The following is a 22,321-nucleotide window of genomic DNA, read 5'->3' as shown; positions in this document are numbered from 1 at the left end:
TAAGTACATAAATATCCAATCTGAATTAATTATGTCCAAGGAAATGTCATGTAGAGAGATGGCAGGAACACTAAAGGGTGGCACTGTCAGGCAAGGCGACAGACTTGGTGCTACAGCTGAATCAGCAGAGGCAGGAGGGGGGTGCACAGCTGGTCTTGGGCTGGAGCTCTGGGCCAGGAGGGGGTGCTCAGGAAACTTGGTAGAGCTCCGGGCAGGTGCCCAGAGCAGGGAAGGGAAGAAAGAAACATTGTTAGTGGTTTCAGATGGTAATTGGTCAAGCAGAGCAGGTGAGAGAGGTGCCCATGTACGATAAGGAAAACCCAGGTAGAATAAGGCTATGGCAATATAGCTAAGGGAAACAGGCAGTGGCCAACACAGCCATGAGGGCAGGCTTGAGACAGTCACCACCAGACCATGACAGACTTTGGCTTTCATTGGCATGACTTTGGTCCTCATGTTGATCAATAGCAATGATAGTTTCCAAAGGTGATCGAAAGACTAGGTGCTGACAGCTCTCTTCTGCCTGCCTTAAGGAGGCAATTGAGCAATTGCAAACAATTGCATCTAACTCAATCACCCAAGGGCATCACTCCCAGACATACTTTTCTTATTCTTTCCTTGCATCTTATAACCCTGACTATGTTATGATACGCAGCCATGAAATGTACAACTAGCTAGACTAAACTAGCCTTTCCTGAAAATAAACCTCCTTGGTGACATTGCTGTTAATGCTTTTGTTATGTAGAATACAGTTTGGGACTCCATTGTTGCAGAACCGAATGTAATGATTTAACGTTGGTCTGTGTGTGTGCAGGAAACCAGGACGCTGGCAGAGATCGCGAAGGCTGAGCTGGATGGAACGGTCATGAGGAACAGGCCGATCCGGATCCGCTTCGCCACACACGGAGCGGCGCTGACGGTGCGGAACCTCTCCCCTGTGGTCTCCAACGAGCTCCTGGAGCAGGCCTTTGCCCAGTTCGGCCCGGTGGAGAGGGCCATCGTTGTGGTTGACGACCGTGGCAGGCCGACTGGCAAAGGATTTGTGGAGTTTGCTTCAAAACCCGCTGCCCGGAAGGCGTTGGAACGTTGTGCAGATGGAGCCCTTCTACTGACCACGTGAGTGGAAAAAATCTAGCGTGGCAGTCTCTGTCTAGCGTGGCAGTCTCTGTCTAGCGTGGCAGCCTTGTTGTTGCTTGTGTTCAAATCATGCTGGTAAAGTCAGAATTTTAAATTGCATGAGTCGGGATGATGAATGAATACAGACACCACTGTCTGTGGCATTAGGATGGTCCAATTGTGGAAGAAAGGGACAGCATTATGAGAGACTGAGTTTTAGCCAGTCTTAAAGGTGTAAAAATGCTAAACAGGACTTTCTACGAATTTATATTCAGCATATAGCTATGTAATTATACCATGAAACTCATACTTTGAACCCAGACTTCAGCGCTACGTAGTTTGCTTATATTTAGCTTTCGCCTCTTGAGTTAATAGGGAGCAGTTTACCGGAGGTTTAGTTCTCAAAACGTCCGCTTTACCTCCCTATAGTGTCTGCTTTTCCAGGTATTATGGTACCGTTTAAAACTGGATGGTGCTTTAATCCCAGATAACAGTGGTCTCACTATGTTACATGTTATGGCATTGGCAGTATATTTCTGCAACATCGTGAAAATGTTTTGTCTAGATTTGTCCCATCGCTAGCTCGCTTAATTAAATGAAGTAGACGTGCTAATCAAATTTGCACAAAGGAAGCCTCCTGTCAGGCCAACTACATTACAAGCTTCTATTCCTTCGCAGTCTGTACAGAAGCTAATCTGGAGTACAGCTCCTGCTGTTTTATGTAGTCTTGCGGGAACAAATGTCATTGCTTAAGTGCTGCGGGCTGAAGAAGCCACTTCCGTAGTGTAAAGGCTAATTAACATTTTAAATGACGCTGTATTTGTACTTAATGAGTTGGCTGGCTCAGTGAGGAGGTAGAAAAACCTATAGCTTGAAAATGCTGCATACTTTGCATATGTTTTCCCTCACCTTTTTAAAAATAGTGATTCAGGTCATTTGATGATCTGAAGTAGAAACCCCCCTCTAATAAATGTAGGGTTAAATTGTATTATTTATTTATTTTTTGAAGACAGTTTTGCATAAATATTTAATGTGAGTTGGCCAAGTTGAACAGAAAAGTTGAACAGAAAACCTAAGGAACTTTGGAGTAACTAGATGGTCTTGAGGTTAAGACAGCTGAAGTAAGTGAATCACTTAAAATAGTTATGGTTTGTCAGCTAGATGGCAGCTTCCTGTCACCATTCAGCAGGTTATTTAATTTACAGAACCTCTGTAACCTTCTGTAAGTCTTTCAGAGACTGAGATCATCTTGCTGGTATACAGTGCATCCGTAAAGTATTCACAGCGCTTCACTTTTCCCACATTTTGTTATGTTACAGCCTTATTCCATAATGGAAAAAGTTTTTTTGAAATTTTTGCAAATTTATTAAAAATAAAAACCTAAGAAATCACATGTACATAAGTATTCACAGCCTTTGCTCAATACTTTGTTGATGCACCTTTGGCAGCAATTACAGCCTCAAGTCTTTTTGAATATGATGCCACAAGCTTGGCACACCTATCTTTGGGCAGTTTCGCCCATTCCTCTTTGCAGCACCTCTCAAGCTCCATCAGGTTGGATGGGGAGCGTCGGTGCACAGCCATTTTCAGATGTCTCCAGAGATGATCGGATTCAAGTCTGGGCTCTGGCTGGGCCACTCAAGGGCATTCACAGAGTTGTTCTGAAGCCACTCCTTTGATATCTTGGCTGTGTGCTTAGGGTCATTGTCCTGCCGAAAGATGAACCGTCGCCCCTGTCTGAGGTCAAGAGCGCTCTGGAGCAGATTTTCATCCGGGATGTCTCTGTACATTGCTGCATTGACCTTTCCCTCAATCCTGACCAATCTCCCAGTTCCTGCCGCTGAAAAACATCCCCACAGCATGATGCTGCCACCACCATGCTTCACTGTAGGGATGGTATTGGCCAGGTGATGAGCGGTGCCTGGTTTCCTCCAAACATGACACCTGGCATTCACACCAAAGAGTTCAATCTTTGTCTCATCAGACCAGAGAATTTTGTTTCTCATGGTCTGAGAGTCCTTCAGGTGCCTTTTGGCAAACTCCAGGCGGGCTGCCATGTGCTTTTTACGAAGGAGTGGCTTCCGTCTGGCCACCCTACCATACAGGCCTGATTGGTGGATTGCTGCAGAGATGGTTGTCCTTCTGGAAGGTTCTCCTCTCTCTACAGAGGAACGCTGGAGCTCTGACAGAGTGACCATCGGGTTCTTGGTCACCTCCCTGACTAAGGCCCTTCTCCCCCGATTGCTCAGTTTAGACGGGCGGCCAGCTCTAGGAAGAGTCCTGGTGATTCCAAACTTCTTCCATTTACGGATGATGGAGGCCACTGTGCTCATTGGGACCTTCAAAGCAGCAGAAATTTTCCTGTACCCTTCCCCAGATTTGTGCCTCGAGACAATCCTGTCTCAGAGGTCTACAGACGATTCTTTGACTTCGTGCTTGGTTTGTGCTCTGACATGCACTGTCAACTGTGGGACCTTATATAGACAGGTGTGTGCCTTTCCAAATCATGTCCAATCAACTGAATTTACCACAGGTGGACTCCAGTTAAGCTGTAGAAACATCTCAAGGTTGATCAGTGGAAACAGGATGCACCTGAGCTCAATTTTGAGCTTCATGGCAAAGGCTGCGAATACTTATGTACTTATGTTTCTTAGTTTTCTTTTTTTAATAAATTTGCAAATCTCAAATCTCAAAAAAACTTTTTTCACGTTGTCATTATGGGGTATTGTGTGTAGAATTTGGAGGAAAAAAATGAATTTAATCAATCTGGGAATAAGGCTGTAACATAACAAAATGTGGGAAAAGTGAAGCGCTGTGAATACTTTCCGGATGCACTGTATCTAACATGAATCCATCATTCTGTTTTGACAAGTAGATTATTTTGTGGACCAAAATGGTGGAGATATATTTGTGTTTTTAGAAATGGATATGAACTATAATGTGCACATAGGTTACTATGTGCTATTGAAGGTCCAAACTGAGTGCTGTCCCCTTTCAGGGCGCCCCGTCCTGCTGTCGTTGAGCCAACGGAACAGTTTGATGATGAAGACGGCCTCCCCGAAAAGTTGCTGCAGAAATCTGCACAGTATCACAAGTAAGGCTATTATTCATTTAGGCAGTTACTTTTCGCATTGCTGCTAATGTTTATGAATGATGTAAGTGTTTTAGCCTGAAGTATTTCTTTAAAGTAACACCGTTTAAACACCGTTTGAGAACGAAGGCTGCGGGCGCTACTTGCTGAGCCTAATTTGTATGTTTTCATTCTGATTGGATGTCCTGGTTTTCAATGTATTAATAGCTGCTTTTTAGAATTGTCCACTGAGACGCATTGTTAAGGTCTCTATATGGGGCCACTCCAGCCACTGTGATCAAAGGCTCCTGATTTAGATCTTCTGCTTTAGATTTTCTGGTTTAGATCTTCCGGTTTAAATATTCTGATTTGGACTTCCTGTGTTGCGCCTTATTATCAGTTGCTTTTATCTGTAAATCAGGAACATAAAAATGAGAGTGACAGCTGTTTAGGCGTTGAACTATGGGCTGCGACCCCCCCTAAAATGATTTGAGCGGAATCGGCAGAATGATGCGATCAAAATCATGGGGGTTACAGGGCCTGACTTGGGCTAACGGGGCCTGATGTGGGGTAACAGGGCCTGACAGAGGTACCGTGTGCTTTTCAGGGAGAGGGAGCACCCCCCTCGCTTCGCCCAGCCCGGGACCTTTGAGTTTGAGTACTCCTCACGCTGGAAGGCCCTGGATGAGATGGAGAAACAGCAGCGGGACCAGGTGGACCGGAACATCCGCGAGGCCAAAGAGAAGCTGGAGGCTGAGATGGAGGCCGCACGACACGAACACCAGCTCATGATGATGAGACAAGGTGAAGTGCTGTGCAAAACCACGCTCTACGCCTGTTTCATATGCAGCACCATCGAGCTTCATCTGATTCATTACAGCACCATAGAGCTTCACCGGATTCATTACAGCACCATAGAGTTTCACCCGATTCATTACAGCACCATAGATCTTCACCTGATTCATTACAGCACCAGAGTTTCACCTGATTCATTACAGCACCAGAGCTTCACCTGATTCATTACAGCACCATAGAGCTTCATCTGATTCATTACAGCACCATAGAGCTTCACCTGATTCATTACAGCACCATAGAGTTTCACCTGATTCATTACCGCACCATAGCGTTTCACCTGATTCATTACCGCACCATAGTTTCACCTGATTTATTACAGCACCATAGAGCTTCACCTGATTCATTACAGCACCATAGAGTTTCACCTGATTCATTACAGCACCATAGATCTTCACCTGATTCATTACAGCACCAGAGTTTCACCTGATTCATTACAGCACCAGAGCTTCACCTGATTCATTACAGCACCATAGAGCTTCATCTGATTCATTACAGCACCATAGAGCTTCACCTGATTCATTACAGCACCATAGAGCTTCACCTGATTCATTACAGCACCATAGAGTTTCACCTGATTCATTACCGCACCATAGCGTTTCACCTGATTCATTACCGCGCCATAGTTTCACCTGATTTATTACAGCACCATAGAGCTTCACCTGATTCATTACAGCACCATAGAGTTTCACCTGATTCATTACAGCACCATAGATCTTCACCTGATTCATTACAGCACCAGAGTTTCACCTGATTCATTACAGCACCAGAGCTTCACCTGATTCATTACAGCACCATAGAGCTTCACCTGATTTATTACAGCACCATAGAGCTTCACCTGATTCATTACAGCACCATAGAGTTTCACCTGATTCATTACAGCACCATAGATCTTCACCTGATTCATTACAGCACCAGAGTTTCACCTGATTCATTACAGCACCATAGAGTTTCACCCGATTCATTACAGCACCATAGATCTTCACCTGATTCATTACAGCACCAGAGTTTCACCTGATTCATTACAGCACCAGAGCTTCACCTGATTCATTACAGCACCATAGAGCTTCATCTGATTCATTACAGCACCATAGAGCTTCACCTGATTCATTACAGCACCATAGAGTTTCACCCGATTCATTACAGCACCATAGATCTTCACCTGATTCATTACAGCACCAGAGTTTCACCTGATTCATTACAGCACCAGAGCTTCACCTGATTCATTACAGCACCATAGAGCTTCATCTGATTCATTACAGCACCATAGATCTTCACCTGATTCATTACAGCACCATAGAGTTTCACCTGATTCATTACCGCACCATAGCGTTTCACCTGATTCATTACAGCACCATAGAGCTTCATCTGATTCATTACAGCACCATAGAGCTTCACCTGATTCATTACAGCACCATAGAGTTTCACCTGATTCATTACCGCACCATAGCGTTTCACCTGATTCATTACCGCACCATAGTTTCACCTGATTTATTACAGCACCATAGAGCTTCACCTGATTCATTACAGCACCATAGAGTTTCACCTGATTCATTACAGCACCATAGTTTCACCTGATTCATTACCGCACCATAGAGTTTCACCCGATTCATTACAGCACCATAGAGTTTCACCCAATTCATTACAGCACCATAGAGTTTCACCCGATTCATTACAGCACCATAGAGTTTCACCCGATTCATTACAGCACCATAGAGTTTCACCCGATTCATTACAGCACCATAGAGTTTCACCCGATTCATTACAGCACCAGAGTTTCACCTGATTCATTGCAGCACCATAGAGCTTCACCTGATTAATTTCAGTACCATAGAGCATCAGCTGATGTATATGCAACACCATAGATCTTTGTCTAGAGCACCATAGAGCTTCATGTAATTTATATATAAAGCACCATGATTCATGACAGCCCCATAGAGCTACACTAACTCAACTCTATGGCTTTGCACAGCTGCAACTGGTTTGGCTTTTTTGGGCCTAATATTATTGTGGAATGAGGCAAATTGTTTTATGTTCTCTTGTGACGATGCGTTTCTTTGCTCTCACCCGCAGATCTAATGAGGCGTCAGGAGGAACTGAGGCGTCTGGAGGAGCTGAGGAACCAGGAGCTCCAGAAGAGAAAGCATATCGAAATGAGGTACGCCACCGAACATCTAACCCAAGGGGTTCCTAGAGGGTCGGACATGACCCCATGTGGGGTCACCTGATTTGAGGATTGGGTTGCTTGAAAGTTTTTTTGGGGGAAAAAGAAAATACCTTTTTTGTCCCTTAAAGGTACAATAGGTAAGATTTTTGTGTTAAAACATTGTTACAAGACCAGTGTAAATCCCTTCCTATCATTGAAAAAGGCTCACTGACATGTTGACTCGCCCTCTGCCTGTGTTCATAGTCCTGAAATTCAGTGTTCAAAATATACAGTCGACGGGCCGGCACTCTATACCAAAACATTGTATAGATGTATAATAATTCAAGCTCATTGGTTAAAAATTGGTTCAAATTGCCACAGCCAATGGTGTTTCAAGTCCGAGCATTCACAGAGGAGGGGGAAGGATAAACAGTGTCTGTTAGAAGTCAGAAATTACCTATTGTATCTTTAAATTATGCAAATTTAGGCTACTGCATGTTGAATGTCACAACAACCCAACTGTAATTAAGCAAAGAGGTACGAGAGTTACGCAGTATATTCATGGATAAACAGTGTTGTTAGGCACAAGACATGCGTGGGTGGGGTGTTGGGGTCGCGTACATTTGTGAACATTAATTTGCGGTTGCATCAGAAAAACGTTGGGGAACCCCTAATCTCACCGGTTCACTGGACATGTCAGGTGGGCACGGGGAGAGTTAAAGAACGGAGGAGTTATTGAATGCTTGAATTCTGTTACTCCATTGGTGTCAAACTCCAGTCCTGGATGGCAGGTATTTGTGGTTTCCTTTTAATCAGGAGCCTATTAAGGCCTTGAGAGCCAGCAGCCTGTTGCACCAGTATAACGTAAGGTCAAATTGAGGTGAAGTGTTGGCTGCACAGGCAAGCATCTTTTGGTAGCGATGTTCATCCTACAGCTTTAACCCAGTCATCATTAAGTTTGGGTTCTTTCTGAAACGACCCTAAGTGATGGCAGTCTCTGTCAAAGCTCTGACTTGGCTTTCTATACTGATCTATATTGTTCTTGGCCTGCTCGAGGCTGCAACAAGCTGCACAATGAGGCATTTTAAATATTGAAATATCAGTCAGCTCTTATTCAATTTCTAGTTATGTCTGCACTGAAATGTAAACAGCTGCAACCATGTGACCATATATTCATAATCCAATAAGTAAATTCAGTAAGAATTATGTGAATGGCAGAGGTTTCCATGAAAAATCATTCATGCTGAAACGTACAGCAGGGGGAACAGCAGCAGGCACTGCGGCCCTGCAGGATTAGAGTTTGACACCCCTGTGTCATGCGGGTTGTCGTCGGCTGTTTCCTGACCGTTGCCACGGCGCTGATCCCCCCCTCAGGCACGAGGAGGAGCGCAGGCGGCGGGAGGAGGACATGATGCGGCACCGGGAGCAGGAGGAGATGAGACGGCAGCCCGACGCCTTCAAGCCCAACTACATGGACAGCGTGAGTACAGCACTGCGCAGTGCAAACCCGCCGCACCGAGCGCCCCACGGAGCACACTCCCATTACCCCAGCGGCTCCTCCCCAATCCCAGAGGGGGGAATATTGAGGAAGTTTAGTAGGGGAGCTTTAGTAAAGTTTTAATTGGGGCTCAAAACAATAGTGTAGCAGTCATTTTGTTTGGTTGGAAATGTGTGAAGTTTTACCGTAGTTTCGGTTGATGACTGAAAGGGTTAAAGTGCGCACTTCGAAAGGAACAAGTACACCGTTTTCTCTGCCTCTGTCTTTTGTCACAAGTCCTTAAGGACTGGGTCGGTTTCTGAATGCCCTTTTTTATTTTTTATTACTGAAGCGCATACATTTTGTGCGCCTGTTTTATGTATTTTTTTCATTTTCTTATATACAAACTGTAAAGGGAGTTTCAAAACACAGGATTATGGGTTCATGGAAATGGCACAGGCATCGTGCGACGAGACATGACAAAGTAAAACTGCCATTAATGCAGTTCAGCATACCAAGTTTATCAATGAGTGGCTGAGCCAAGTTAGTGGAATCTGCAGCTGAAGCTGCCCTCTCTACCGCTCACTCTAGGAATTCTGGAATCATGATAGGTGCTGTAGTAATGCCAAAAATGCTGGCGAGACTGTCTGTGCTACTGTGACTTTCTTTTCTCTATGTTAGCAGAGCTTGGCTAAAGCATTTATCCTCCCACAGCAGCCTGTAACCTACAGAACATGGCATGTTTTCAAAACTGCTCTTAGCCCTACGGAATATCACAGTAAAACGGCATCTTGATGACAGCGTACATTGTGACCGTTCGTCCTGTTATAACATTTAACCTGCCATATAACATTTACATGCTAATTACAGAAACCTTCATATTGGTTCAGTAGACAGGTTTGTAGTACTTGCAGAATGTCGGCAAGCGTTTGGTTATTCTGGCTCCATAAAATATCCACTGCATCATTCAGTAACTGATCTGTGCTGCGAATGCTGTTTCTTCTTTGTGCGTTCAGTACTACCGAAGGCTGCGCTTCCTGTTCTGCTTCACTGAGTGTTTCTCTTTTATGTCTGTGTTTGTGTCCTGATGTCAATGTCTCTGACAGAGCTGACTCTCGTGGAATATCCAATAAGAGGACCGTAACTGTCGCAGATAATTATAGAGTCTTGAACAATGTCTGTCTGGACACTTAATCACCACCCAATGTCTCTGGTTAGGCTCTATCCCTCTTTAATTTATGCAAAAAACAAAAAACAGATGAGTTCCATGCTTTGCACATCTGCTCGCAAAATGGCAGCTTCATGGTTATAGGCTCCAAACGAATGGGGAAAAGTCTCTTGATGGTAATGTTCCTTGACACTCCCTATGACTGGGTATCTGTCAGAAAGCAGCTTTTGGCGAAGGCTGACATGACTGCTGACCGCTGACCTAAATCAGTGAACAGCAGGCCTTAACAGTACATGTTGAGCTGGGAAGTAGGAAGCACCCTGCTCACTGCTGCTCCCTTTTCAGTGTTCCCTAACTGATGCTGTGACTCCTCATGAGAACCATCCCACGGTGCCTTTAAACTCACCGTCTGACCAGCGTGTTTCCACCTTTTGCTCATCTTCGTCAGTCGTTTTAAATTATGCTTTTATTTTTTAGAGCATAAGCAGCTTTATTTGTTTATGTTTACTTAGAGCTGTCAACTTTAGGTACACACAATTCTTATGGGTATGTCTGTTCATTACATCTTACCTTCTGTACGCAGTTCTGTGCTTTAACATCATAAATTGTGACCACACTTCACAATTGTTATGGAAGTTCTGTGGGTTTTCAGGGACAGTTGATCGTGGAGCAGATACTGAAAACGCTCTTTGATAATGGGCAGGTTCACAAAACGCCTCTGCAGTGTAATGGTAGCACTACAATGTTTGGGGTGAATGGGTATATTTCTTTTTTTGTGTGGATGCTTCTTGCAATTTAGTATCCTCGGTGAGGCAGAATGGTCTGTAGTGTTTTGAAAAAATAAACGGTCTTGCTAATCTGTATGACGGGGATCATCGAATCTGGCCCCTCGAATCCTAATCCAGCTCTGGTTTCTCTTTTCTCCAGCATTAGATGTATTTCAAATGAGAGGTTCTCCTCTAGTTTCCAGCTAATTTTTCATAATGGTGTAAAATTATAGATTTAAGAATTCAAGGTACCCAATTTTCAAGCCGAATACAAATGAAATGATATAAGTATTTTCTATCAAATGTCAGACCTAAAAAGCCCAAGTGTATCAACATATACCAAAATATGTCTATTGGGGAATTTCAGTTCCTGGCCTGGTTAAAAATCTCCGAATAATGCCATACATGCCTTTAACATGCCCAAATGAATCTTATTTGTAGCATTTCAATATGATGCCTTCTTGTCCATAATGTTTTGATTATGCAGCAGGTGCCACCATTTTATTTTATTTATTTATAAGTGCCAGTATCCTTATTATGAAAGTACTGGTCAATTTAACATGGTACTTCTAATAATATTATATTTTCAGATCATGTCATTGTAATTTGAGCCCTTTGCAAGTCCTGTTCCCATTTTTAAATATTGTGCTACGCAGTAAAGGGACCATGTGCATTGCCATGCATTTTTCCAGATGGTACTGGCCAAGTTTATCAAAACTGTGTAAAACTATTTTACGTACGTATTCCCCCTCCATCACAATGAATGGGGACATTACTCCGCACTGTACCTTAATATTTCAAACTAGTCTCTGGCCTCAAACTGAAGATTCAAGTTATGTCCGTAGTGGAAAATACATAGAATTTATTTAAGTCGTATTTACCTCAATGTATATATTTTTGCTAGGCTTGTGTTTGGAGGAGTATTTTATTGGAAGCCTTGATGAATTTAAAGCCCAGCTCAGACCAAAGATTCACAGTGTGATGAAACAGTTTCAGAAAGTTGATGAGAGCAGTTGACGCAGTGTGTACTACCCGTCTCAGAACGTCTGAAGCCAGTGCTAGCCATTAATCACAGGTGGCGAGTTTTAGAAGTGTCTACAGTTGCAGCTCATCACGTTGTGAATCTTTGGTCAGTATTGGGCTTTGGATGATGCTTACATCCCTTTTGCTTGCTGTGTTTTGGTTGAGCAACTTTATCTTTTTACTGTCAGCATTTGAATGAACTTAGACATGCTGCTGTTGTATGGTTATATGTGTAAAATGTTTGCAATGGTTGTTCACATTAACCTGACTACCTTTTCTTCCCCTCTTCATTATGTGTTTAAAGACAAAAGGCAGAAGACCAGCTGAAATGTCGTAGAAAGCTACATGCTGCCGTAATTACAGAACATGCAGTACTCATAGTGGTACATTTTCAGTAATATCCAGTATGTCGATGATTGGTCTATTGAGAGGGGAAAATGCCATTTTTCCATTACCTTGGTTCCAACCATGCTCTTTTCAGTATTGTTTGATGGACTTTGGTCTCTACCAGCTACATTTGCCTACATTTCCCATGTTCCCACATTGTTCCTAAGAGGCCAGTATCGGACCGTAATACTTGTCCTTCTGTGCACTGGTGCACTATGGGATAGATGGTACACCTGCTGCTCCCTTGAAGGTTTTAATGTTACCTGCATGGTAACCCGTTAATCCAGACTGTGAAAGGCACTGCAGGAAGGAGCGGAAAATAAAGCTAAAGAGAATAAATTTATATCCACCTATAAAAGCTTGTATATCTGGGAATTGGGAAGGGCAAGGTTCGTTGATTAACCGGTTAACCAAAATGACCAACAAAAAATAAAGAAGAAACAAGCGCAGATTGCTTACTTGCTCTGTCTACAGGCTGACGATGTTGTTCCCTGCTGTTCCTCAGGTAGTGTCCTCTGCTGTTCCTCAGGTAGTGTCCTCTGCTGTTCCTCAGGTAGTGTCCTCTGCTGTTCCTCAGGTAGTGTCCTCTGCTGTTCCTCAGGTAGTGTCCTCTGCTGTTCAGCGAGTAGCCTATTGCTGAAAATCTTGGTATTGATGTTTATAGTTGCCATATTCATGCAATCGCCACTTGTCACAAATGGATGCCCCTTTTGTGCAGTAAAGTATCTAACTAATGGTTAGACTGATTTTTATTGTTTGGGCTGTGTTCCAGCCTATTGGAGCCTATTATGTGATATTTTTAACAGGTTAATCAATCAGTTAACCAAACCATGAAAATACTGAAAATGCCCATCCCTATAAAAATAGTGTAATAGTAATCTGTTTTAAAGCTGAAAAACAAATCATGGCTGCTGGGTTGCTCTTAAGTTAGGGCTCCATGTTGGACGAGCCTTGCTGCTTCGCATCAAATCCCAGTCTGTGACTGTTAGCTCCACAGGGCGATGCACAATTGGTGATTTGTGTCACCCAGAGTACCGGAGGGCTCAGTCACTTAGAGATCCACATTTCATCGCTCTCTAGCTCCCCCCACTGGCCAGTCGAGTGCCAAAGCCTCATATGAAAGGTCTTCCTCTGACTCCACTCTGTGGGAGCTTGGCTGTAGTCAGTGGTGTGGAACAGTGCAGGCTATGATTCCACATGCTTCAGCGGAGGACCAGGGACATCCTCTCTCCTGAATTGGCTGTAGGTTTTCCACATCAATGCAAATGGTTAATTGGACATTCCAAATTGGGGTGGAATTGGGACATCCTCAGCCCCGCATTGAAGGCCATTGGGTATAAAAATAAATAAAAAAAAGGCCTTCTTTTTTTACATTAAGATACTGACTGATGTCCATGTTGCTGAAGCTACCTCAGTTCTCAGTTCTTCCTGCTAGCAGGAGTTCTATGTTATGTAGAGTTAGCTGAAAATCTGTTCGCTGCATATAATTAATTGCATAGTTGGCTACACAAGTGAAATGCTGCTAGGTCGCTCATATTTATTTTATTTCACAGAATGGGACAAATTAGTATAAAAATAATATTGTAGTATGCTGATTTAGGCAAGGTTGAAAAGTGATGCATACTTAAGAGTTTATATCAGAACTGATAATTGCATTCACAAGTCTACATTTTGATTTGTAAGTTAAGTATTGATGTGGTAGGTATATGTAATGTAAAGCCACATTTTCTGCAATATGAAATTATTCTTAAACATTTGTGGTGATGGAAAAAAATCTTTGATCACTGTCAAATGATTTAAAATTTATTGTAAATATGCAATCGATATAAATTGCTAAATCAGTTGTAATAGTTAAGTGCTTCCATGGCTTGATGAAATGCATATATTTACAAGTCAATGAGCTACCAGATTTAATAACAGAAATGGCATATTTACCATGAAAATGTACCCCCAACATGCTAGTGTATTAATCTTTACTGTAAAACTAATTTTCTTCAACTACATAGCACTTGCCAACTATTTTATACAGGGAATTTTCAGCCAGAAATAATATGTTTTGGTGATTTTTATGGGCAAAGTGCAACAATGGGAATTGGATCCTTAAAGGTGTGTTCAGTTCAGTCAGCCTGTTGAGAGTAAAAATTTGGTTTTGTCTGCCATGTTTCACATTCTTAACGTGAAGTACAAACTCTATATGTAGGAATGCATTTTTCTTTTACTTTTGAGCCTGTAGCTGGCTATATTTGAGAATTGGCCTTATTTCTGAGTTTGCCAATTATTATATAGGATTATACTGTATGTCATATTATATTCTGGTCCTTTGATTTACTTGAATTATGTTTGGTCCCTGATTCACAAATTCCCAATCCTCTCAGATTTCCCATCTTTCCCATCGATTCAATATACTGTATATAATTAGTTAATTAATTCTTTATCAAATGGGGGAAATTTATATTTAGTTGATTTAATGTCTCGTGAGAGCTAATGAACACATTGCAGACAGTAATACCATAATCATTCAATTAAAGGATTAAAATGGTGGTTGGTCACACTCGCTAGGCTTTTATGTGCTGTTTACACAAGAGGGCATTGAAGAAACACAATGAAAGTATTAAATATGTCAGTTCTTTAGTTTTGGAGGAGTAGGCGTGTTATATTAACCGATTGGGAATGTTCTCCTTGTAGTGGCCTGTAGCGTAGTGGTTAAGGTAAATGACTGGGACACACAAGGTCAGTGGTTCTAATCCTACAATAAGCCTCAATAGCCACAATAAGATCCGCACAGCCGTTGGGCCCTTGAGCAGTGCCCTTAACCCTGCATTGCTTCAGGGGAGGATTGCTTAGCCTAATCAATTGTATGTCGCTCTGGATAAGAGCGTCTAACAAATGCCATTAATGTAATGTAATGTAGTGCATCACACAAGGATAACCACTCCTCTATCCATACAGTTTGCGCCACTGGCCTACAGGCAAGACGATGCAAATATTTTACTAACATTTAGGTTCACTTGAATTAAACTGCCCTTTAAGACTATTTCTGGTTATATTAATTTAGATAGCTAGCTAGTTTGCTTTCATAAGGATGTTATAGTTTAGCTTTTATCTTAACTTGGCTAGCTTGCAAAAATGATTATTGAATAAGTCCTTAACTTAGCTATCGATAGTTATACCAAGTTAGCTGGCTAAAGACAACTGCCAAGTGTCACATTCAACCACCATGTTAATCCTTTGAACCTCAGTGTTTCAATATTTTTTGTTTTTATTCTTTATATGTGTGAGTACCTTCAGAACTAATAATTAGCACAAATATCTTTTGTCATCCCATCTGAACTTTGTACCAGTTAGTTCATGAGGTATATATGGAAGCTTTTTGACAAGTTTAGCACCTGTTGATTTTCATAGTTACTCTGCTTTTAGTGTTTCTTTTACGAATGAACTTTGATAGGTTAGTTTGTCCTTACTTAATCCTTTTCCCTCCCCTGAACAGTGTTCACATTTATGTTTATTAAGCAATAATGTAGACCGAGGCATGGATAAATGTTATTTATATTTTATTTATTTATTTTAAAATGTTTTAATGACATTTGCCTTACAACACTTGTTGGTATGCTTTTGTTTAAGATTTTATCGTGTTTTGGCTAGCTTTCTTAGACCAAAAAAAAAAGCTGGATAATTTCTCCAATTTGATTAAAAACTAACTACAGTACATAAGGACAATTCTGCCTTTCATAATTGCAACCACAACATTATTTTTATATTCATTATTATAATTCAGCATTATTTTTAAGTCCTCAAAAATATAGTTACTTAACCGCCATATAGATTCCATGCTGTCTTTAAGGTGACATCCTTTTGTTTTCAGTCAAATCGACATGAGTCTACAAGTGTTTTACTAACTGCAGTGTCCCTACTGGGAATGGAACTTGCAACCTTAAGTCTACTTGCCACACAGGCTTGATCTGGTGTTGCATACAATGTAGCTTTTAGGCAAACTAAGCAGTAGGGAAAAGGCGAGCATTGCTGAGTTGAATGGCCTGTTCTTGCCATTATGTGATGTTATTTCTCTGACCTCCACTGCAGCTGTACCCACTGCCAGTTTCTGATTCCATTTGCTACTGAATTTAACCCTGTCCCATTAATTTGCTCTGCCATTAATTCATACAAATTCCTTAAATCTGTGTGTGAAAGAATGCTAGTATCACCGGTGATAGAATACACATAAATGTTTTCTTCTGCATAAGCCACTCTGATTTTATTATTTATTTTGGCTCCACATTTTTGGTTCATTCTTCCCAAAAGTTCCCAAATTTAAGGAGAATTCACCTTAAAGTACAGTTCAGTTCAGACTATTCCATTCCATTTGGCTGATATATCACAGGCATTTTTTCATTTTCATTTTTGGAATATGATTCATCATAGTCGCCTATGTTATTTATATTTGTTTGTTTGTATGTCTGAGTGAATGAGGCAGAGCGAGTGAGTGAGAATATGTGTGTGAGAACGTGTGTGTGTGTGTGTGTGTGTGTGTGTGTGTGTGTGTGTGTCTGTGTGTGTGTGTCTGTGTGTCTGTGTGTGTGTGTCTGTGTCTGTGTGTTTGTATGTGTACAGATATATACACATACAGACATGCATTTGAATTACTCAAGACAAGTTTGTGAAATACGCTCAAGGTAAGTTTTTATTTTTACACTATTTGTTTAGTTGTTAATTAGAGTCTTTTAAGCAAGGGTACAGTTAATCGGCTTGTACTTAACTAGTTCTTGTTATGTAAAAGTAACTGCTGTACGTCATTGATAATGCTTCTTGCCTTACAACTACATGTGGTTTCCTATAGGATTGTGCATATTGTTTGATAAAATATTCAGGTAGAACAGGAGTGTGTGGATTAATAGACTACTATGGACGGGAATGTTAATGGCTTTCTCTGTTCTTTTAAAGGGCATAGAATAGCCTTATCATTTATGGCATGATGTAGAACACAATTTCATAAACGTGAAACATTTATGACAAGGGTCACTGACTGAACTAAACCTCATGTTTACTGTCATCTACTCCTAGACAGACCTGCAGTCATACATAACTTTTATATTTGTGTTGTCTTTATTACATTATAAGATGGGTGTTTTTATTCATAATTAAGTATGTATTTTCCAGGAATATATGTATGTATGAAGTTTTTTATTTTTTCCCCTGTTTGTCCTTTTTCCTTTCAACAAATGTAGATTCTCTTCAATTTAGTAGTCCAACATATTTGATCATATTTTACCATTAATGACATATATGGTGCATAATTCCAAAAGGGGATTTGTTCATTTATCTGCAGCCATTGAAGGAAAATTCCACAACGTATTGTAAAAAAATATTTTCTACCAATGAATTTCATTGCCAGAATGGTGTCTGTGTTCAAGATCCAATATCAAATCAAAAGTATCAGTACAAGAAGTAGTACTAATACAGTTATTCATATGCTCTGAATGACCTTCTGAATCTTTATCCAGCACTTGTTCACGTAGTACAAGCTGGAGCATTTGTGGGAATGGTACAAGCTCACTGTGTGAATAGTAATGGCTACTGATGGTTGCATGTCTTATCCTTTATTTTTTATTTTTTCTTAGTTTTTGCTAAGTGTCATTTTGAATAAGCACAGATCAAGGCAATTTGAAGAGTCTTGGCTACTTTTTGCAATGCCATTTATTTGCTTATTTGAAGTATTTTCATCATTGCCATCGTAATAAAAGTAAACATTTTACACCCTAAGCTACCAGGTGAAGGTAAAGACACTCATTCTCAGTAGAAGCGTGAGCCCTGGGTCTGGGTGTTTTTGCCCGGTCATGCCATTGCCAGCTATGGCCGGATCTCAGCATTGGTGCGGCAACATTAGGCCCAGCCTCGCTGGGGAATTATAGGGGGTAAGCTGGCATTTCTGCCGGTCTCATCACTCTATAGTGGCCACTCCTGGTCAGACCAGGCCCCTGTGGTCACACAAACTAAGAATACACTGGCCTTGTTCTCCTCCAGCAACATGGGCAGTGTATGATTGGTGGTGCGTCTGCAGTGTGGGAAAAAAAGCTGAATAGTTGCATGAATCGGCAGAGTCATGTATCTGCCGTCTCCTCCTGATGTTGCAGGAAGGGCTGCTGGCGGGAGACCAACATGTTCGACTGAGTTCAGTAAAATTGTGAAATGTGTATACACATATTTTTAACATTTATATTTTATTTGTAAAATTCTTCCCTGAAGGGAAGTGAGTTAATAATAGGGCTCTGGAGCTTCCCACGTGCCATGTCCAGTGGCCAAGATCATGTGGGTTTGTGTTTGGGCTGTGACAACAGTGGGACAAAGTTGGCTTTTCCTGCTGAGTGTTGCTGGGGTCAGTCGCAGCCTCACCCCCCCATGAGCTCCTCCGAGTGCCAGTGCTGACGGGCTGCTCACACTCATCAGGCATCAGAGCTCTTCTGATCGGTGTCCCACAGGGCTGATCGGCCTGAGGCACGGACACTCACGAGCACAAGCCTCTTCTGTGGGCCAAGATAATGAAGCGGCAACCACATTTGGCCATTCCAAAAGTTGGGGTGAAAAATTTGGAGAAATAAACTCACAGTGTGTGTAATATTACAGCTTTATTGATACAGTGAACTCCATAATGTTTGGGACAAAGACTAATTTTTCTCAATTTGGCTCTGTTCATTCCGCAATTTAAATTCACATCTGGTTAAAGTGCAGATTCTCAGCTTAATGTATTTTGTTTCACTATGTAGAAATTGATGCAAACTTTATACATGCCCCCCCCCCCACCACCACCATCTACATCTAGTCTTGATTCTATGCTTTTGATTTCCTTTGGAGTCTGTTATTGGCATTTGTCTACATGAGGACCAGTGTTGTGAGAATGCAAGTCAAGGAAGCCATTATGGCTGCCTTCAGGAGGCAAGTGTGGGTGTGCCAGTGTCTACTCAAACAAATCACTTTTTTTTTTGCCACAAAAACAGGATCACCAGGTTACAGTTGTGATGTGCCTAAAAGAGTGCCTAAAAGACCTTACTGAGTTCTGGAAAAAGGTCTTGAGGACAGATAAGACCAAGATTCACGTGTATTAGTGTGATGGCAAGCACAAAGAGATGCTCAGCACCTGTTGATGTCTGGGTCACAGACTTCAAGCAGTCATTGTATGCAAAGGTGGTCCAACATGGTCCCAAACATGAATTTTATTTACATAATGTTAAAATGTCCCAAACCTTCTGGTTCCCTGAAATGGAAGGCAGCTTTTCCTGATTTCTACATGGTGGGAAAATGTATTGAAATTCCTGTTAGAGTTAAGAATCTGAATTTTAACCACATGTGAAGTGTCATTATAAATAAAAAATTGTGGCATACAGAGCCAAAAAAAAAAAGGTCTTTGTACCAAACATTATGGGGCTCTGTGTGTGTGCGTGTGTGCGTGTGTGCGTGTGTGCGTGTGTGCGTGTGTGCGTGCGTGCGTGCGTGCGTGCGTGCGTGCGTGCGTGCGTGCGTGCGTGCGTGCGTGCGTGTGTGTTTTCATTGCTGCTCAGGGTGTCCTTGGATTCGGAGTGCCTAAAATATACTGTGCTCAGTTCTTCTTGTTATCATTATTCCCCTAATATACCGATTTAGTTGACCCGTCCAAAATTCTTTTCACTTCCAGAGAGAGCAGGATATGAGAATGGGTGATATGGGTCCACGTGGAGGCATAAATATGGGAGGTAGGGTCATAATGACGCCGTGGACTGTCAATCAGCTGTGTGGGGCTCCTGGGACATCCATTCACATGTGTTTGGGACTGCACGTTACTTGCAGGTGTGTGCTGGGATTTGTACTGTACCCCAACCTCCTGTAATGTAAGAAACAATGTGTGGGCCTTTTGCGGGAATCTGAAGTGTCGACCGATATATTCGTTCTGCTCCAGCTATCTGTGGTTTCCTCATCACCTTCCTCAGTCTGTCTGTCTATGCTACTCATGGGTTACATTCTTTGTTTCAAAAACAGAAATATTTCTGTTATATATGATATATAATATTTCTATATCATCTGTGACTGCATGTTGAATTGCTTCTTTGTAGAGTGAAATATTTTATACTTGCTTTAATCTTTTTACTTTGTTAAATTGGAACCTGGTGCTCATTCTGAAAAAGCCTGCTCCTCAATGCACTGTCCAAAACACTGTATGTTGTATATGATAAAATTCACATGAACATCATACATCACGCAAGTTGTTTGAAAGGTTTGCTGTGCAATATTTTGCTGCTCCTTGTTCATCGGGGATATGTCCATAAGTGTCTTATTTCCTGGGATGCTGTACTGTATGTACAGTAGCTTTCAAGTGCGATCTGTTGAAATGATTGAAAACATCAACAGTTCTGAATAGTTCAAAAACTAAATTCTGGTGTGTGTCTGGAGTGTGTGATTGCTGTATTCTGATAATGGCGTGTAGGTAACCCTTTTGTCTATCAATGTATATAAAATGGATTTAGAATTCTCAACAATTAATTATGGATTTTTATGTTGCAGCTGTAGCCTTAACTGTGCATGGTGACTGCTGTATGCATTCACTCAACCCTGGTGTAGATAATTAATCATTTTCTTCACGATAGTACTACATTTAACTATTTCTGTCAGCATTTGCCCAATATATAACCTACACTTTTATTTTTAAAAAAAGTACACTCATAAGCATCACAGTGTTGTGGATGTTAGATGCATATATTCGAAGACATTGTTTATACTTCCATGCTGTGTTGAAACACAATATATAATTCTATATATTGAGAATCTTCTACGTGATATTCAGTAGCCCAGGTTCATGATTCACCTGTATTTTGTAGAAGTTTCCTCTCTGGCTAAAAATGAGTACAAATTTCATGACTGATATGAGAGATTTATGGCAGTATTTGAAAGAAAACAAAGGTGTAGTGTAACTAAACCAGTTCTTCGGAATGTACAGTCATTTGGTCAGGGATATTTTCCTGGGGTAACTTGTATCGAATCTGCTACAACTTGTTACTCCACATGTAATGACTTTGAGTGTGTAACACTTCCCACACTATTTTGTTTTACCAGAACTGGAGAAGAAAGAATATTATTTATAAAATAAAACCTTTTACTATTCCGGGATCATGGAACAAAAAAAGTATGTTTGATTTCTTAGATCAGATAAAATGAAGGGACACACCATTTGAATGATCGCATGTATTCTGCCATGTGGCTATGGTACCTTGTGTTTCCATGCTAGGAAGTGTAAAACATTTTGCCTGTTTGTAAAAGCAATGTTAGTGTTGGCTGTCTTTGAGATATTGGTATGTTCCAGTTGTCTTGCATATACCTCATCTTTCTACCATCAGCGTCAAGTCGTAAAACAAAGTAATTATTACTGTGCAGCACACCTGACTCACCTGCGAGACATTTTCCTTTGTGCATTATTTTACTGTAAAACTTGCATAATATTGTCCAACGTCATGGGCACGTTGAAAACTGGGAAACTTCATACCTCCCATGATATTAATATTATTTAGTGAATGTTTGTGGGTTGGTCTTGAATGGCAAAGTAGTGAAGAATGAGTGTGTAATGTATGCTAAATAGCCTGTTGATGGAACGACATGAGCCTGGACTCATCAAAGGAGAGTGTCCCGATGTCTGGGCCTTTCTACAGGGTCGTGCCTTTGCAGTGCGCTGTTCTGCGATCCAGCATCCGGGGTGGGATTAAGTGCATATGTTTTTGGAAAAGGGGCAGTTGTGGCATATGGGGGATAGGCCTGCTGCAGTTGTGTTTGTTGGAATGTTTTTAATCTGCGCACCTCGGTATCGTGCAGTCCCAAATATGATCTGACCAAGTCCAGTTTGTTTCAATCAAAAAGTAAAAAGAAAAAAAAGAAAAATACTCATAATAATTTGACGGACAGGAGCTTCACACAGCCTCTTTCAGATGTTCTACTTGTTCTCACTTGGGCTACGCGTAAGAAAGCAAACCACCACGTTGTTTTGCGTAGATGCGTATAACCCAGCTGCTGCTGGCGGTAACCAGGGGCCCCCACAAATGAGGGGCCTGGGTCTGCCTGGCCGCGGCGGAGCCATGGGCCCAGAGGGAGCGGCTGGCATGGGGACCCCAATGATGCCGGATAACGGAGCCATGGTAACGTATTCACCTAGCCCTCTCATTCCCCTCTTCCCTTTACCCCTCATGCTTTGGACATAAGACTTTTTTGCATGAAAGTACAGTGTCTGGTTTGTATTTATCTGGATCCACTTTAACCTAACATAAAAAATGGAATGATTAATAATGCGATATGTTTCTGACGTATG

At 41.5% G+C, this 22,321-nt stretch overlaps 1 protein-coding gene across 3 annotated transcripts in view; it reads left to right on the top strand.

Annotated features, from left to right (window-relative positions):
• pspc1 (paraspeckle component 1) overlaps window positions 1–22,321 on the top strand; it is a 43,148-nt gene that overhangs the window by 5,306 nt on the left and 15,521 nt on the right. The window contains exons 2-8 of one of the 3 annotated variants that reach the window (XM_061225637.1): window positions 815–1,116; window positions 4,115–4,210; window positions 4,794–4,990; window positions 7,112–7,196; window positions 8,559–8,664; window positions 19,670–19,727; window positions 22,009–22,151. In XM_061225637.1, coding sequence (XP_061081621.1) covers window positions 815–1,116; window positions 4,115–4,210; window positions 4,794–4,990; window positions 7,112–7,196; window positions 8,559–8,664; window positions 19,670–19,727; window positions 22,009–22,151 — 987 coding nt within the window. The remainder of the gene's footprint in view (window positions 1–814; window positions 1,117–4,114; window positions 4,211–4,793; window positions 4,991–7,111; window positions 7,197–8,558; window positions 8,665–19,669; window positions 19,728–22,008; window positions 22,152–22,321) is intronic. The other 2 variants (XR_009705852.1, XM_061225638.1) reach the window with 2 other exon arrangements.

This window comes from Conger conger, chromosome 17, assembly GCF_963514075.1.
Source record: "Conger conger chromosome 17, fConCon1.1, whole genome shotgun sequence".
Classification (NCBI taxonomy): domain Eukaryota; kingdom Metazoa; phylum Chordata; class Actinopteri; order Anguilliformes; family Congridae; genus Conger; species Conger conger.
The sequence above is the reverse complement of the archived record's forward strand: the minus strand, read 5'-3'. Positions and strand labels throughout refer to the sequence as shown.